Source organism: Atta colombica, unplaced genomic scaffold, assembly GCF_001594045.1.
Source record: "Atta colombica isolate Treedump-2 unplaced genomic scaffold, Acol1.0 scaffold127, whole genome shotgun sequence".
In the NCBI taxonomy this organism is placed as follows: domain Eukaryota; kingdom Metazoa; phylum Arthropoda; class Insecta; order Hymenoptera; family Formicidae; genus Atta; species Atta colombica.
In genome coordinates, this window is record NW_017259214.1 from 117,920 (window position 1) to 137,572 (window position 19,653).

The 19,653-nt window shown below is 34.8% G+C and overlaps 1 protein-coding gene across 24 annotated transcripts in view; it reads right to left on the minus strand.

Moving 5' to 3' along the window:
* Positions 1–19,653, minus strand: part of LOC108684199 (twitchin) — a 105,061-nt gene that overhangs the window by 15,786 nt on the left and 69,622 nt on the right. For all 24 annotated transcript variants that reach the window (XM_018188400.1, XM_018188392.1, XM_018188399.1 and 21 more), the window contains 25 exons: positions 19,184–19,465; positions 18,580–18,885; positions 17,088–17,390; positions 16,554–16,855; positions 16,110–16,389; positions 15,739–16,044; positions 15,349–15,623; positions 14,921–15,227; positions 13,915–14,796; positions 11,401–11,700; positions 10,894–11,175; positions 10,041–10,340; positions 9,401–9,703; positions 8,462–8,920; positions 8,085–8,207; positions 7,067–7,954; positions 6,582–6,884; positions 4,557–5,438; positions 4,068–4,323; positions 3,468–3,793; positions 3,016–3,318; positions 2,410–2,794; positions 1,818–2,023; positions 1,043–1,503; positions 158–692 (listed from right to left, as the gene is read on the minus strand). In XM_018188400.1, coding sequence (XP_018043889.1) covers positions 158–692; positions 1,043–1,503; positions 1,818–2,023; positions 2,410–2,794; positions 3,016–3,318; positions 3,468–3,793; positions 4,068–4,323; positions 4,557–5,438; positions 6,582–6,884; positions 7,067–7,954; positions 8,085–8,207; positions 8,462–8,920; positions 9,401–9,703; positions 10,041–10,340; positions 10,894–11,175; positions 11,401–11,700; positions 13,915–14,796; positions 14,921–15,227; positions 15,349–15,623; positions 15,739–16,044; positions 16,110–16,389; positions 16,554–16,855; positions 17,088–17,390; positions 18,580–18,885; positions 19,184–19,465 — 9,555 coding nt within the window. The remainder of the gene's footprint in view (positions 1–157; positions 693–1,042; positions 1,504–1,817; positions 2,024–2,409; positions 2,795–3,015; positions 3,319–3,467; positions 3,794–4,067; positions 4,324–4,556; positions 5,439–6,581; positions 6,885–7,066; positions 7,955–8,084; positions 8,208–8,461; positions 8,921–9,400; positions 9,704–10,040; positions 10,341–10,893; positions 11,176–11,400; positions 11,701–13,914; positions 14,797–14,920; positions 15,228–15,348; positions 15,624–15,738; positions 16,045–16,109; positions 16,390–16,553; positions 16,856–17,087; positions 17,391–18,579; positions 18,886–19,183; positions 19,466–19,653) is intronic.

Here is a 19,653-nt window from a genome sequence, read left to right on the forward strand (position 1 = left end):
AAATTTTTAATAATTTCAAAGAAGCTTTTTAAAATTATTAAAAATTTTATATTACATTAAATTGTAGGTTTAATGTAATACAATGTTAAATAATAAATATTAATTATCTGGATTTAAGAGACCAACAATTATACAGTAATTTATTGCGATAACTTACCAGTTATAGGCTTTCCTCCGGTATTGATAGGTGGATTCCATGCCAGACTGCAACTATTAGGAGTGTAACCAAGAATTTCAGGTTGATTTGGTGCATCCGGTGGATCATACGGACTCTTGGCGATTACGGGTTTGCCCTCCAAGGGTTCTGATACACCGTACATGTTCTCAGCACGGACTCTAAAGACATACTTTTTGCCTTCAGTCAACCCCTTCGCCGTAAAGTTCGTCCTGGGAACGTATCCCGGCACTTGTCGCCAATTGTCAGAATCATAATCAGAAACTTCGACAATGTAGTTCGTGATATCAGATCCGCCATTGTCCGCCGGTGGGTTCCAGGACAGGCCGATGGATTCTTGCGTCGTGCCAGTGTATTGCAAAGGACCCTGAGGCGGTCCAGGTTTATCCACGACTATCACTTCGATGTCAGCTGAATCTTTTCCATGCTCATTCGTCGCCGTCACGGTATACATGCCACCGTCATCTCGCACGGATTTTTCGATCAGAAGTTGTGTTCGATCGCTCTTAGTCTCAGTCTAAGAATATAATAAAAATAAAAAAATGTACATGCACAGTAAAGAGTAAAGACTATTATAAACTAAGAAATAAAAACTAAGATATGAATTGAAAGAAACTCTACAAGACAAGGAATAAAATCTAAAATTTATGTTCCATAAATATAAAAAAAAATTGTAAAAGAAAATATTTATAAAAATTTTTTTAATTAATAAAAGCATTTAATTTATAATTATTATTCACACACATAATTATTAATAAGTTGTCACATAATTTGATTCAATTAAATTCCAGTCAAATTAATTTAATAAAAAATTATTTCTTATTATCTTTATTGCAATTCTAAAATTAAATTGAAAAATAAACCTACAGATAGGCGAAGAGTTTCCATGAGCGATCTTCCATCCTTGGTCCATTCGATCTTTGGCGTGGGCGCGCCGGACAATGGTATGTTGACATTGATTGGTTCTCCAGCGCGGACCTTGATCTTACGTCCAATTAGAGCATCTAGATAAAGTTTCGGTTTCTCCTTCATAGGTTTAGCCGTGAACACGGATGAAGTCTCGCTCGCTTTTCCGGCGCCTGCGGCATTTATAGCCGATACGCGATATTCATATTGATGACCCTCGGTCACATGATCATCGTAATATTCAGGATATCTGACAGGTTCTTTGTTCTGCTTTATCCAGCGACCTGTAGCACGATCACGACGCTCCACATCGTAACCAATGATCTTGGAGCCGCCGTTGCTAATAGGTGGAGTCCATTTGATCTTGATGTGATCTTTATCGGCGTCCACGCATTCTGGCTTGCCGGGTTGTCCAGGAACAACTAAGCAATTAATTGAATATAACAATATGTTAATAAAGTAAGAAAACAATAAAAAGTAAACGTTTGAAAGAATTTAGATAAATTTCCATAAATTTATGAACTCGGAGAATTCAATATAAAGATATTAATTTGAAATTATTCATATTAAACAAATGAGCAATAATTTTAAGTACTTAAGGATCGATTCTAAAAATCATACTTAAATATATAATTAATGATCTTATAATAGTTTTAGAATTGTTTCAATTGAAGTAATTATAATTTAAAACTAATAGAATTAATATTAATAGTACTATTCTATTAATAGTACTTACCGAATTGATTTTTGGCAACAACAGATCGATCGGTGGTCAATGGTTCAGAACGACCCTGAAGATTTTCTGCAGACACGCGAAATTCGTAAGTAGTTCCTTCTAGCAATCTTGGCACAGTAGCATGATTATACTTGGGATTGACATGTGTAACTGCAGGCACCCAACCACCACCATGCGTGAGATCGCGCTTTTCAATGACGTATCCACTGCAAAATATAGAACAAACATGTATATGAAATTATTTTGTGTACTATTAGTGCTATTCTTTTTTTATATGTATATATTGTATAACACAAATTAACATAAAACTTATAATTTTAATGATGATTTCATTATAGAATTATAATTTAATAAATATAGAAAGAGAGAGGGGGGGGGGGAGAGAGAGAGAGAGAGAGAGATAGATAGAGAAAAGAGAGGAGAATTAACAAGGCTAGAAAATTTGATCATACGAAAAAGCTGAACAACTATTTGAATATTTCATCTAGGATTTTTTCTATATTATTTTTAAAGAAAAGTTTGTAAATTCAAAATATATATCAAATAAAGTTCATTTCATAAATAATGTTGAAATATTTAAAAATTTACTTACGTAAGTTCGCTGCCTCCATTATCCTTGGGTGGCTTCCACGAGAGCGTGACGGATTGATTGGTGATTTCTTCATATTGCAAAGGACCTTCCGGCGGTCCAGGTTTATCTAAGACGGTCACTTGGAAGCTGCCTTCATCTATGCCGCTGCTATTCTTTAGCAACAAATGGTATAATCCTGAGTCAGACCTTTTAGCATTGACGATATGCACAATTGTATGATAGCCAATCGATGTGATCGTCGTTCTATCATTGGAAGTCAATTCATTGCTTCCTACACTCCAACTTGCTTCCGGCGTCGGTTCGCCGATGAAGTCGATATCCACATGAAAAATAAGTCCAGCCTTGATACGAACGTCCTGTAAGGGCGTTTTGATTTTCGGAGCCACTACACAAATTGAAGAAAGTTAAATGTAATGTATAATGTCCAATGTAAATAAATTCACAATATATTAAAGATTTAGAATATAAAAAATCATTATGCTATATAAAATAATAATTTATAAATCTATAAAATTAAAAAATATTATTTATTACTGTTATTTAAATCTATACTGTTTAATCAAATAGTCACTTTTTAAATTAATTATATGAAAATTCACAACTTACGAAAACGAGGTTTGGCAGTGACGAGATCGCTAGGTTCCGATGGTTCAGATTGACCGGCGGCATTGACAGCGATCACACGGAATTCATAATCTTGACCTTCTGTCAGATCTGGAACAGTCGTACTGTTTTGACCAGCCGGTACGTGTACTGCATTCACCCAATAAGGGCTGCCCTTCTCTTTCTTCTGAACAATATAGCCTGTGATCGGTGATCCACCGTCATTCTTTGGCACCGGCCATTGTAAATCTACATGGTCTTTGTCCCAGTCCATGATTTGCGGTTTGCCAGGCGCGTCCGGTTCATCTGAAAATTGCAGACGCATTTATTAATAACATTATTTTTTCAATGTACTTTTAATTCTAAGATTTTATGATATGAGCGATTTCAATTGTAAAACTCTTTTGTCACTTTTATTTAATTTTGAAATATCTTTTTTTTTTCAAATTACTCACCAAATTCGTTCTTCGCGATGATGCTTTTCGTGGTCTCGAGCGGATCGGATTCTCCGATATTATTAACAGCTTTAACACGGAATAAATATTCTTTGCGATGAATCAGACGGTTGACCTCATGGCTCAACACCATGCTCATACCGGCGTCAGACCAAGTTCCACGAGACAAGTCCATCTTCTCAATAACATAGTGCAAAATGGAACTTCCGCCATCATCAAGAGGATGTCCCCACGTTAAGTGGCAACCTTCTTTGGTGACATTGCTGACATCCAAAGGTTTCTCTGGCGGTGCCGGTCTGTCGAGAACAGTGACTCTCGCGCTGGCACTAAAAATTTATCATAGTTTGTTGAACTAACAATCATCAAAATTAAATTGTATTATAAAAAAAATTTTGTTAAAAAAATTTCTTCAAATTAATTTTCAATATTAAAATCTTGTTCACATTGTCTTATTATTTGTTTTAAATAAATGTTTTAAAATATCATTTTTAAATAAATGTATAAAATATTTGACGTAAATTAATTTGATTAAGAGATTTTTTATTATTCAAATTATAATTATATTAAAGAATAACTATAATTTTTTGATTTGTCAAGTACCTGAAACTACCATGTTCGTTCTCCAAAGTTAGAGTATAACGTCCAGTATCACTACGGACAGAGAATGGAATCTCGAAGGAAGTTTCAGTGTTAGTAGTGTACATCTCATGACGAGCATCGGCTACAATCTGTACACCATCGCGATTCCACGTTGCCTTCGGTTTAGGTGACGCCACAATAGGAATGTTGTAACTGATTTTCTGACCGGCGCGAACCACCAAATCGTGCAGCAAATGTGTGTCGAACGAAGGAGCAACTACAATTAAAGAAAAAATTATGAAGGCAATATCATTAGCAGAGAGAAAATATCTCTAATTATTAAAAAAAAACAAATTATAAAAAATTATTACTTCTCAGAAAAAAATCTTTATGAGAGAAAAATATGCATTTTAAAAAAAGATCTTGCTAATACGAAAAAATATTTCATATATTTTTATAATAAAACTTTTTAAAATAATTTACTTAATTTCGACAAACATTTAAACTTACTGAAACGAGGCTTAGCAACAATTGGCGCCGATGCTTCGGATGGTTCACCAGGTCCGCCCTTGTTCACAGCGATGACTCTGAACTCGTATTCTTGACCCTCGGTCAGATCAGGTACTCTGCCGCTAGTCTGGTTTCCGGGTATCTCAGCAGCCTTTTCCCATTGTCCAAAACGAGGTCGTTTTTCGATAATATAGCTGGTTATGGGCGATCCGCCGTCTTTCTTAGGTGGTGTCCATTCCAGATCTACATGATCTTTATCCCAGTCGGTGGCGACCGGCGTACCAGGTTTGTCTGGCTTAGCAAACGGATCCTTGGCAGTGATAGTGTCCATTCCCGTCAATGGCTGAGACTCGCCTTGCTTATTGACCGCTCGAACACGGAACTGATAGTCGTGTCCCTCAATCAGGTGGCCCACATGCGCTGAAGTGGTGTTAGCCTCAGCCACAGGCACCCAGCGCATATTTTCCATATCCATTTTCTCAACCTGATAATATTGGATCTCAGAACCGCCGTCATCCTTGGGTGGCCGCCACTTCAAAGTGCAGCCATTTTTAGTGACGTTGTCGATCTTCAATGGACCTTCTGGTGGCAAAGGTACATCCAGCACGTTCACCGTTAATGTAGCAGAATCTTTGCCGTTCACATTCTTGGCCACAAGCGTATAGATGCCGGAATCGGAACGTTTCGCCTCCATCACGCGTACTTTAGTGTTGTAATCCTCATTGATGATCTTGATACGATCACTTGCCATCACTACGTTATCTTTTAGCGACCACTCCTTGCTTGGTGGTGGCTCGCCAGTTACCGGCACATCGAAGTCGAAGAAACTGCCAGCACGCACTTTCACGTCTAACATGTACTTCCTGTCAATTTTCGGTGGGACTGAACACAAAATATATAATATAATTAATTATATGTTATTAACCTTAGAAAGTCAGACTTATTTTTAGTTATTTTCCCGGCCTATATAACTAGAGTATGTGAAATCCTGTAATTTTGTCACGCTATATCTCTGGATTGAATACGTATTTTTTAGTTCAAAATGTGTGAAATTTATACTTTGAAGGCAGACAAAACAGAGAAATGGATCAAATAAATAATATTTTATCTTCAATTAATTAGAATGCTTCAAAGAAATTTTATTGGAAAAATTCACAAAAATGACTATTTTGGATAAAAAAATTCTCATATTTTTAATGTTCGAGCAAAAAACCATAGGATTTGTTTAACCCTTTGGACTAACAAAAAAAATAGTATGATATGAATCGCTCAAAAAAGTATAATTATTTAAACTATCGAAAATCGACATTTTTGAAGAATCTACATATTTTAAATTTACAATTAATAAATAAAATTTTATTATTTGAACAATATAAAAGAGTAATAATATAAGTACATAAAGGATTGTACATATATAAATATTATTATAGTATGTATAATTAGTTTATTAGGATTTAGTTTAGAGAATAATGCAACTCAAAGCAATAAATCCGCCTCGGCCGAGCGATCTCTGAAAACTGACAGAAATTATAAAATTTCTACTATTTATTACATTGAAATATAATTCTTTTCTACATTTTCATGTACTTACTTTTATACTATCCGAAATTTAGTAAAAGTATATTTAATAAAAAATAAAGGGATACTTAGAATACCAAAAATTACAAACTAATCACATATGGATCCCAAGTACTCTTTTTGAACTTTCGTGCATTCTCACAATGAGAATAACGCAAAAAAATATCCTTGCAGACTTATCATATCTATAGACAATTAAAGTCTTTTTCAGCCTTAATCCAGGTCTTCAAATTATAAAAAAGTTACAGCAATGTAAAAAAACCGCATAGGATACATTGTATCCATGTTCTTCCTAAGGTTAAATTGTAAATGCAACACCTACCAAATATTTTTAATCTCAGTTTTTTGTTTCTTAAACTTCTAAGTTATAAAAATATTATTGTAAAATAATTCAATTCTCTTAAATGTAGGTACACAAAATTTGATAAATGCTTTGCAAATGCTTACGATTCTTCGGTCGCGCTATATGGGATTTGGACGCCTCCGAAGCTTCGCCAGGACCAGCCTTGTTGACAGCTCTTACACGGAATTCGTATGGAGTTCCCTCGACTAGATCGTCGACTCTTCCACGATTCGTGTCGCCATCAATTTCTGCGCATTTCTCCCAGGTCGGACTGTATTTGTCGCGTTTCTCTATGATATAACCGGTGATTGGTGATCCACCATCTTCCTCAGGACGACTCCATTGAAGCTCAACGAAGTCCCTATCATAATCAATCACCTCTGGCGTACCCGGTTTTCCTGGTTCATCTACAAAAAATAAAATAATATAAAAAATGTGAAAACATAATATTGACATTTTGTTGCAAATATTAAGGAATATAATAAATTACGAATAATTATAATCATTATATTGGAAATATATGACGCACTCAAATTTTTACTCATAAATACATAAAATTATTATTTCAATAAAAACATGTTTGTCTTACCGAAAGGATTCTTCGCCTCAATGCCCTGCATGGCGGTGAGAGGCTCAGATTTACCCTGCTTGTTAACTGCTCGCACTCTGAATTTGTATTTATGCCCTGGCGTCAAGCCTTCCACTTGCAAGTTCGTTTCCGGTCCATCAGTCTCTCCGGCCGGCACCCAACGACCTGTGGCCTCGTCCATTTTTTCCACGACATATTTCTCAACTGGCTGCCCACCATCATCTTCAGGCGGTTTCCACGTGAGTTTGCAGCCTTCGGCGTGCACATCAGATGCGCGAAGTGGACCTTGAGGTGGACTCGGCTTATCCAGCACAGTTACTTTGACGAATGCCTCATCTCGGCCATTAATATTTTCAGCAGTGATAGTGTATTTGCCGGATTCCGCACGCGTAGCCATCCGCACGTTCAAACTAGTGTTGTAATCCACGTGCTTGACTTTAACACGCTCAGACGGTCGGACCTCCTTACCATTTAGCATCCATTTGGTAGTTGGCGGTGGCTCGCCCGTTACTTTACAATCGAAGTTGAAGTTTTGGCCGGCCTTGATCTTCACTTCAATTAAGTTGGTACGATCAATCCTGGGCGCTAGATTGCGTGGTTTGGCTATGATAGTCGGCGTGGCGTCCGACGGTTCACCAGGTCCAGCTTTGTTCACGGCACGCACGCGGAACTCGTATGGTTGACCTTCGATAAGATCTGGTACTGTAGCGAATGTTTCATCTGCAGGCACCTCCAGTGTCTTCTCCCATTCGCCGTACTTGTCTTTCTTTTCAATTACGTAACCAGTGATTGGCGAACCGCCATCATTCTCCGGCGGAGTCCATTTCAAATCGACGTGATCCTTATCCCAATCAGTGGCTCGGAGATCACCCGGTTTGCCTGGTTCGTCTGAACATAGAAACAAAAATTTAATAAAAATTCTGTCAGATTAAAAATAATATTTGTCTTTAAATTATGTTTTGTAATTTATATTTACACGATGTTTTATATAACTTTAATACATATTTGATTAACGTACCAAATGGATTTTTGGCTACTATCGTCTGCTCCGCTTCCAAAGGTTTTGATTCGCCCTCGGCATTGACAGCGGCCACCCGGAAGAGATACTCCTTGCCAGGTGTTAAACCTGTCACCTCGAGAGCTATAATAAATAATTCATTTGACATAAATCAATAATAAAATCAATATTATAAAATAAATTATGTATGTGTTTTAAAATAGCGAATTTGTAGGAAAACTTTATTAATGAAAAATGGAAGAAGAAATTTGAAGCGTTTTATAAAATAAAAAATAATAGAAACAGGAATTATTACGCATCGTTTAAGTGAAGATTTAATTTGGAATTGTGTATTATGTCAGTTTTATTTTTTTCAATTAATCAATCCGGCGACTTACTCGGTTCGGTAGAACGTCCGCAAGGTACCCAACATCCGGTCTCCGGGTCCATTTTATCCACTTGGTAATACTCGATGGGCGTGCCGCCGTCGTCTTTAGGTCTCTTCCACTTCAACTTGCATCCTTCCTTGTGTACATCCGACACCTGAAGCGGTCCCTCAGGCGGCGTAGGTTTGTCCGTCACCGTCACCTGCACCGTCACCGAGTCTTTGCCCGATGAATTGCTGGCAGTAACAGTGTAATCACCACTGTCGTCCCGCGATACCGGACGTATGCTAAATTTGGTATTGTAGTCGATGTTGTCGATCTGCACCTTGCGATCGGAATGAAGTGGTATTGCGCCGTAACGCCACTCGATATGTGGTGGTGGTTCGCCGATCACATTGGCATCGAATTTCAGCATCGAGCCAGCGGACAGGGTAACGTCCCTCAAATTGCGCCTGTCAATCTTCGGGGCCACTGTGACGAATAATTAGATGCCGATATCAGATTTAGACAAGCACACGATTCATTGAAATTATTTTTAGAATATGCATACAAAATTATTTTTAGAATATGCGTACATTTTGTGGCAAAGATACAAGAATTATTATTCTCTCAAGTAGAACAACAAATCTATAATAAAATGATGTCAAAATGATTCCAAAATAATCATTAAAAGTCATTTTTCAATCATTTCCAATTTATTTTAATATTATTTTGACGTTATATTATCGTGATATATATTTGTTCTGCTTAAGCTGCTATATATATCGATTGCTTATATAATTAAGATTTTAAATGCATATTACTTATTAATAAGATAATATAGATAATAAGATAATATTCGATATAATTCGTACATAAAACTTATTTAAAGGAAAATTTTAATCAAATCAATTATAAATCATTGTACCAGCAAGAAAAATTTATAAAAGTTGAAATATCATAAATACTTACAGAAACGCGGCTTAGCAGTAAACGTCTTGCTTGCTTCACCAGGCTCTGACTGACCAGCCTTGTTTACGGCAATCACGCGGAATTGATAATCATTGCCTTCTATTAGACCATGTACCAAAGCTTTGGTGACCGGTGTCCCGGTTTCCAAAGCCTTCTCCCACATAGTGCTGTATTTATCTTTCTTCTCAATGATGTAGCCCGTGATAGGCGATCCACCATCGCTGACAGGTTCTTTCCAGGCAAGTTCAACCTGATTAGCTGTCCAATCGACCGGTTCCGGTGCTCCAGGTGCAGTTGGTACAGCTATAAAAATTAATTATTATAATAAAATTAGCAATTAATATTAGTTTAAAAAAAATACTGAGCTATCAGTAAGATACTGTTTTTATATAATTCATTATGAAAAGAGGAAATAAGAATTAAAAGCAAGAAAAATGCTACAAAATATTAAGTAAATTAATTTCAAAATAACAATTTATACTTCTGTGATAATATATAAAAGCGTTAACGATCCAAACTGTTTTATAACTGTTGTATACTTATCAAAGATTATTAAAAGATACACACACACACACACACACACACACACACACAAAATACTATTTATTACTTTCGATAAATTTTATAATATTCCACTTACTGAACGGATCTTTCGCTACGATGGAGCTAAAGGTTTCCAATGGTTCAGACTCTCCTTCTTTATTAAGTGCTTTGACTCGGAACTTGTACTCATGTCCCGGTATAAGCCCTTCGACCTTCATCTCGGGCCCAGTAGTTTTACCAACTGGTAACCAGACACCGGTCTCTGGATCAAACTTCTCCACAAGATAGCCTTCAAGTGGTTCTCCACCGTCATCCTTAGGTTTCTTCCATTTAAGCGTACATCCTTCTTTGTGCACGTCAGATACCTCCAATGGTCCTTCTGGTTTGCCAGGCTTGGCTGATAAACAAACAAAATTTAGATTAAATTGTTATATAAGTAAAAACATAAGATTACACACGGAGAATTTTTATTACAGATTATTGCACATTAAGTACTTTTATTTTTAATATTTGACAAAGAGAAAAACAATAAATAAAACAGTTTATTCATTATAGACCGATAATTATTTTAAGTATCTATAATAAATAAGAAGGGTTATTAGCTAAATGATATCATTTAATGTTCAGAATATAAAAACAATCACTATTTTAATAAATAATATAGACGTTTCGACATCGGGTCACTATCAATGTTAATCAAATTTTAAAAACAGCAGTTATTCGTACAATATTTCAAGTAAAACATAAAATCTAAAAAAATACTTAAAAATTATTATCTTATATCCATTAAATCCATGTATTAGAACGTTCTGACAGGTAAAAGTGGTTCATCTATGGTTACATAGTATAATGTAATAGAAAATATATAATACAAAAAATAATATAATAATATAATAATTATTTTCTTTAATTATAAAACTTGCAAAATATTAATTGTAAAAATTACTCACAGACAACGGTGACTTCGACTTCGGCGGTATCGGATCCATGCTGATTGACTGCTGTGATTTTATAAGTGCCACTATCCTTACGTTCGGGCTTATCGTTGAAGAATTTGCTATTGTAAGGCACATTTTGTATTCTGCGATGTGTGGTTTGCTGGATACTCTTATTGTTGATTACCCATGTAACGTCTGGCGGTGGTTCTCCGATAATTTTGACGTCAAAGTGGAATGCTTCGTTTTCGCGCACAGTTATATCGCGCAGATTACGTCTGTCAATCTTCGGCGGGACTGAACAGTCAAAAGAAATAACATCATAATTAATAAATCTATACCTATCCATTAAGATTTTTTGAAAATTTCACAAAAATTTTTTCAACAAAAATTTTTATATTAAAAAATTCTTTTAAATCTGTGATTCAAAATTTTTTATTGAAAAGAATATATTTTAAAGTTCTAAAGATTATTTAACGAAAGAGACAAATAATTAAAATATCTTTAATTATCTGAACTCACGTCTTCGACTTTTGGCGGTAATCGGTTTGCTAGCATCGGATGGTTCACCGAGACCAGCAGCATTAATGGCCTTGACTCTGAATTCATATTCGACACCTTCGTCGAGATTGTCGACGCGGCCCTTGCAATCCGGCCCAGTCTCGCATGCTTTGATCCACTTGGGTGCGCCCTTCTCCCGCTTCTCGATCACGTATCCGGTGATTGGAGATCCGCCGTCTTTTAACGGTGGAGTCCATCGCAGATCCACGTGATCCTTGTCCCAGTCGGTCGCTTCCGGACGTCCTGGTGCACCAGGTTCATCTGTGATATAAATAAAATTATTATTACTTATCTAAACTGAGAAATGTAAGAAAAAAAATTTCAAGGATTAATTTCGAAAAGTATAATAATTGATCACAATTTGGTCTCATTGAACGTGATGTTACTCTTCACAAACGTCCCCATAGATGTTGTTTTGGAGTAAAAAATGGAACTACATATAAAAATGTAACTTTTCGAAAACAGATTTTCTGACAGAAGTTCAATTCGTCTTAAATTCCATATATTTTACATTGTCGACAATGTCATTTATAAACAATCCTTTGGCACATCCATGGTTCTCTCTTGTCATTCATCATTGCGGACAGTGCTGCAAAGTTTAGAAAATACCGCGTTGTGTTTATGTATAATTAATGATTAGTTTTTTTATCGATATGTTGATGACATATGCACGACAATCTCATCATCTGATATAGTAACAATATTAGAACACTTCAATTCATTCCATCCACGACTCCAATTCACTTTGGAAAACGGAGAAGCATCACTAAACTTTTTGGATATAACTATGAAAAAAGAAATCCTTGACTTTCGACTGGTATCACAAATCAAGTTACTCAGGTAGATAGGTACCTGAATTTTTTATCTAACCACCCGATCTCCCCGAAAAGAGATACCATCATAAGCTTAGTCGATAAAGCATTATTATTATCTGATGCTGAAAACCATACGAAGAATTTAATTGTAATTAATACTCTACTACTCGAGAATGACTATCCGCTCGATTTCGTTTGTAATACCATTAAGAAGAGAATTCACAGTCTCATAAAACAAAAAATAGAAACGCGGGTTCGCTCAAATAATGAGATCGAACCTAATAGAACTTCGTGGTTCATAGTTCCATTTATACCTTCTATTACCGAGAAATTTAAACAATTTAAGAAAGACTCAAATGGATTTTATAGTATCAATAAATCACAGAAATTTATCAAAGTTCAAAAGATCCTCGATTCCACTCTACCAAGACCAATGTAGTTTAGGTCAATTGCTTTGACTGCGGTGCTATATATGTGGGACAAACAGGTAGGCAATTAAAAACGAGAATTGCTGAACATCGGTGGAATATCTCTACTCGCTCCGTGAACAGAACACAGGTGGCAGCAGAAACACGAATTTTATTGGGATAACATCATAATTCTAGATAAAGAACCATGCTATAACAAACGCCTAATCTCGGAAATATTAAAAAACAGAAAAACAACCTCAACTTATAGACAGATACAAAGGGACTTCACAAAGCATACATACCGATAATAAATAAATTATGACTTTGCAGCTCTAAGGTCATGTTTTATACATTGAAAGATATCTGTCAGTCAAACATATCAAACTGTCACAACAGTCACATTATATAAATTTATATATCTTTAATTTATAACTTTTTGACTAGTAATTTTATATATTTGTAACAATTTTGATCTTTAACTTGATGACTAATAGTTTTAATAATTTCACATATATTTATTGACCTCATAATCATAGTGATTGATATAAGCAATTTGACACGCATCTTATCTATCATATGTTGAAAGAATGTAAGACCATACCAATGAATTCTTCAATAAAGTAATGAAATTGCTTGTTGATCTGTACTTAAAAGATTATAACTTATAAATAATCGTGAAAATTCTCTAAATAGTCCCAATAGGTCGTTCAATCGATTGCGAGCAATTTCATTTTCACCCTCCATCTATAGTGTTACATCAGATACCACATAAGATACCGGTTACATATATTTATAAGAATATTTCAATGCGTCTTTTATACCATTTAATGACTTAATAATGACTATTCAAAATATTCTGTCTTTTTCACTTTTTTGTCTTTTCACGTTTTTGCTTTGCAAATTTTGTAACATCTGATGATGACACAATTATGATGCCGAAACATGTCATGTAATATAATGTAACGTTAAGTTTTTTAAATTAAATTTATATTTCATATCAATTTATCAGAATGTTAAAACTTTAAACGTTTATTACACATATTTATATTCAAATTTGACTCTAATTTGTCCTTCTATATTCTTAATATTTTTATTAATAATTGTTAAAAGTTTTATTAATTAAAAGATTTTTTAATTGCTTTACATTTAAATAATGGAGAACAAGAAAATCTTTGTGATATTCGTCGTATTTTAATATAAAACGTTTAAAGTTAAATAAAAAGATAGATTTAAAAAATTAGAAATCTCACCAAATGGATTCTTGGCAACGATTCCATGCTCGGTCTCTAATGGTTCGGATTCACCTTCCGCGTTTACAGCCGCAACTCGAAACTTGTATTCCTGTCCGGGCACCAAGTTCTCTACCTCCATTGTGGGTTCCTTAGTACGTGCGACAGGTATCCATCTACCGGTTTCTGTATCCATCTTCTCGACCACATAGTGATCCAAAGGTACACCACCATCATCCGCTGGTGGATTCCACTTGAGAGTACAGCCCTCTTTATGTACGTCGGAAACCTTGAGTGGTCCTTCAGGTTTGCTAGGTTTGTCCAATACCAAGATCTCGATGGACGCCTCATCTTTGCCGGAACTATTCTCCGCCTTCAAAGTCAACGTGCCACAGTGCGCCCTAGTCGCCGATGAGACTACGAACTTGGTCTTGTAATCCTCCGTTTCAATGGTCAAGACGTTGCCGGATTCCTGCTTAGCCTTGTTCAGGAACCATGTCTTGCTTGGCGGTGGTTCACCCGTAACTTTGACATCCAGCCGAATGACACTACCGGCCTTGATTGTAATATCCTTCAGATTTGTGCGATCGATCTTGGGCGCGGCGTAGCGATCCTTGGCGATCAGGGTTTCGCTGGGTTCGCTGGGCTTGCTCTGGCCACCTTTGTTCACGGCCTTAACTCGGAATTGATATTTTTGACCTTCCACAAGATCTGGTACTTTGGCTTCGGTTTTGTTACCCGGAACTTCCGCGGCTTTCTGCCATTTGCCATATTGATCTTTCTTTTCAATGATATATTTTTCAATTGGTGCACCGCCGTCCTTCTTCGGGGCTTTCCATTTCAAGTCAACATGATTCTTCGACCAGTCCTTCAATTCGGGTTTGCCAGGTGCATCGGGTTCAGCTGTAATTAGAAGTAAATGTTTGACAAATATTTTATTTTAAGTATATTTTTTTAAGATGTTATAATATAATTAAAGGAATTAAAAAAAATTAATTATAAGGAGTAATAAAAATAAAATGTTTACAATAAGGATTTTTGGCAGTTGTCGGTATGGACGTTTCTAGAGGTTCGGATTCGCCCTCGGAGTTTACAGCTTTGACACGGAATTGATAATCCTTGCCCTCGTTTAATCCAGACACGTCTGCTTCTGGAGTTTTGCTAGTACCGCATGGTACCCAACGTCCAGTGTCCACATCCATTCTTTCGACAACATAATGATCAACCGGTTCGCCACCGTCATCATCGGGTTTGTTCCATTTTAGCTTACAACCTTCGGCTGTCACATCGGACACTTCAAGCGGTCCTTTTGGTTTGCCAGGCTTACTTAGAACCTGATAAACATTAAATAAACAATCAATTATATTTAACAAAGGATGCTTTAACAAATAATTCCATATTCTTAATGGAATTTAATTTATATAATTAAAATTGCAAAGCAGTTGTCATACAAACCTGAAGCTCGACGTCGACCTGATCAGTGCCACTGTCATTCTTGGCAATAACGGTGTATGTGCCGGTATCCGAACGCTGAAGCTTATTAAGGATAAACATAGTATGATAATCCTCGTTCTCAATCTTGAGTCGATCCATGCTCTTCAGCACCTTATCCTTGAGTTTCCACGTAACAATTGGTGGCGGCTCACCCTTGATGTCAGCCTCAAGTCGCAGCATCTGGCCAATTCGCATGATTTTCTTGTGGAGATTTTTACGATCAATGTGCGGTGCCACTAAGAACAGATAGTAAAATTAGATAATTATTATTATACTACGAGAAATAAATGTTTTATCTAACAATAAAACAATAAAGTTTTATATATATATATATATACACGAATCGCTTACAGAATCGAGGTTTAGCCACGACGCTTTTTGAAGTATCACTGGGCTCGCCAGGTCCAGCTTTATTGACTGCCACGATCCTAAACTCATATTCATGACCTTCCTGGATACCGTCAGTCACTTTAGCAGCAGTTCGGTCTCCTGAAACCTTAGCAACATCCACCCATTGTCTGCCTTCTTTGTCTCGCATCTGCACAATGTACTTCTCGATTGGCGCACCACCATCATCTTTGGGAGGAGTCCATTCGAGATCGACGAAATCTTTGTCCCAGTTCTTGAGTTCAGGTCGACCAGGTTTACCCGGTTCATCTAAAATCGAAAGTAATTAAGTTTTTAAGTTTTAAACTAAAATTTTCCAGAGTTCGAATACATACCGAATGGATTTTTAGCTATGATGGACTTGTCAGCTTCCAAATCATCAGATTCTCCTTCTCTATTGACAGCTTTCACGCGGAATTTATATGGTTTACCTTCCTGCAATCCTGTAATGGTTGCTTCAGGTTCGGTACTACGACCACAAGGTACCCATTGTCCTGTAAGAGGATCCAGCTTCTCGATCTCATAGTATTCGACCGGTGCACCACCATCATCTTCGGGTTTGTCCCATTTGAGTTTGCAGCCATGTTTGTTAACATCGCTCACTTCCAAAGGACCCTGAATTATAAACAAGATATTTAATCAGATTCAGATCAAGACAAAAATTTATAAGCTAGACAATAATTAGAATAATTAAAATAATTACAATTAATAATAAATATTACAATTAATAATGAATAATTATTAATGATATTGATAATAATATAATGTAAAATTCTTACTTTTGGCTTGCTGGGCTTGCCAAGAACAGTGATTTCTACTTCAGCAGTATCCTCGCCGACTTCGTTCTTCGCATTGATCACGTATTTGCCAGTGTGTGCGCGTTTAGTTTTTAGTATAAAGAATTTCGTGTTGTAATCAACATTGTCGATTCGTATCGTGTCATCCGATACGAGTTCCTTATCTTTGAAAGTCCAAGTTACTTTTGGCGGCGGCTCGCCAATTATGTTTACATCCAGACTTACAGTAAGGCCAACTTTTACCGTTATGGGTTGCAGATTCGTGCGATCAATATACGGTTTCACTGCAAAATAAAAATAAAAAAATCAGATATCGATAAATTTATATAAATTTATATAAATTTTTGTATAAATAGATTTAAAAAATTGAATTTAAATAAATCTTAATATAATAAATAATTTTACATGAAATATTATGTATATAATTATTTTTTTAATAATGCAATATACGATTATATTTTCAACTTTTTTGATAAAGGATTAATTTTTAACTTATAAAAATGACGCAATACTTACGCCAACGAGCTTTAGCAGTGTGCGGATTGGTAGCCTCGCTAGGTTCACCAGGTCCAGCTTTATTAACGGCGCGTATTCTGAATTGATACTGATTACCTTCTTCTAAACGTGGAACTGTGCCAGTACATACGGGCCCTTGCACTTCAGCAGCCTTGACGAAATTAGTACCGAATTTATCCTTCATTTCGATGATATATCCAGTAATTGGTGCACCGCCGTCTCTTATTGGTGGTTCCCACTTAAGCTTTACCATATTCTCTGACCAATCGACAATCTCTGGAAGTCCAGGCGCCGCTGGAGCATCTAAAATATTTCATGAAGTATGCTGTAAGTTTTTTACTTGTTCTCTTTTAATAATTAAAACAATTATAAAATAAACGATATAACTAAATAAATAGATTTTTAAATCTTCTTTGTTTGATATTGCATCGTAATATAACGTTTGTTTATTTACTATCAGAAAAAGAAACAAGCATATTATTCATAATTATTAAAATAATATTTGCTATAAATATCTGTAACAAATTATAAAATTAGTTAGTATTTATAAATTCTTAATTACTATAATTTTAATTACTATAATTTAATTACTATAATTTTAAAGTAAGAAAAATATCTATAGCTTATGTATGTATTTAAAATTACTTAATTTTAAACGGTATAAGTTTATCGAGCTCTCAATGGTAAAAATAATATTACAATACAACCAGGCAATTAAGAGCTTACACAGTTATTATAAATGTGCATTGACATTAATCTTTATTCTTCATTTTTACATATAATTTCGTTATTTCGGCTATTTTTTTTCAGCCCTCTTTAAGGTATTATATCCACCAATAAATATGTAATTACATGCTATAATTACGAATGTAGGTGCAATCTTCAAACTTCAAGTAATTCTCCATTCGATTATGTAAAAACACTCTTCTTACAATTTAAAAGTTGGTAAGATTTAAATACAAAGATTCATTTATGTTACTGAACTGTATTCTATATTCATTAAATCTAAAAAAACTCACTGATTGTACTAATAAATTGCACCTCCATTTAGTTACACACAATTAAAATCAAAATTATATAAAAATTTATCGATTAAATCTGTATCTTTGTTAGTGCTAAGTAACGTTTGAAATTATGGTAAGATGTATAGGTCAATTTAACATTTAAATACAATAAATACAAAAATAAAGTCAATTTAACAAATATACGAGTGATATATTAAGACAACTATATAATCTTTTTTAAAAACATAATGCTAATTATTAACCTAATTAAGAATCGATATATACATGGTGAAAAAATTCTATGTCTATAAATTAAGCGCATCCATAACAACTGTGTATAAGCTCTTAATTGCTTGGTTGTATTGTAATATTATATTGTAATATAATATTGTAATATATTGTAATATAATATTAATCTAAAATAGAATAACGTATAAAAATAAATATATATATGTATGAACATTGTAATCAACATTAGAATACTATACCATATGGATTTTTAGCTACGATGCCAACGTCGGTTTGCAGAGGTTCTGATTCTCCCTCTTCATTCACAGCCTTTACACGAAATTCGTACTTATGGCCAGGTTCCAAACCGGTAACTGCGTGTTCAGTTTTATCAGGGTCCACGATACCGGCTGGTACCCAACGACCTGTCGTCACATCCATTTTTTCTACTATGTAACTGGACAGGGGAAGTCCACCATCATCTTTCGGCTTGCTCCACTTCAATTTGCAGCCCTCTTTGTGCACGTCGGTCACTTCCAGTGGTCCTTCCGGCTTTCCAGGCTTGTCTACAAAATTACATAATAAGTTTTATAACATAAATACATATTATATTGTATAATACATTGTATTATATTATGCATTTAGTTTGGTAACTTAGTCTAATATAATTTGAATCTTTAAACATTCATTATTTCACTTAAAAAAATATTCTAAAAGATTTGCTTACATTATGCATTTCTTATTTCAACATGAAATAAAATATTTTATGTACATATATTATAAAATATATATAGAATTTCGTTTTATTTTTAAGTTAAAATAGAGATATGGATACAACATACCAATATATTCAAGTTTACTCACCAAGAATGTTAATTTCTACATCGGCCTCATCTTGTCCAGAATCGTTCACAGCCTTGATAGTATATTTTCCAGTTAACTTTCGACTGGTATTTATTAACTGAATCTTAGTGAGGTAATCTTCGTTATCAATTTTAATATTGGCTCCAGTTGAAAGTGGTGCACCAGCGAAACTCCATGTAACTGTTGGAGGAGGTTCACCTTCGACATCAACTTCCAACTTCACTAATTGACCTGCTCTTACTTTGATAGTCTGCAGCTTATCACGGTTGATGTGCGGTTTCACTACAAAAAATAATTTTTATATAATATTATTTTAATTATCTTAAATTATTTCGTAATAATTAATATACCAATATTTATTCATGTTTCTCACTTTATATGAAATACGATAAATTATTAAATTAGAGATTTTTTTTTTTATTTAAATCAGAATAGAAATTAAAAATAAAATTAAAATTATATAATTATAG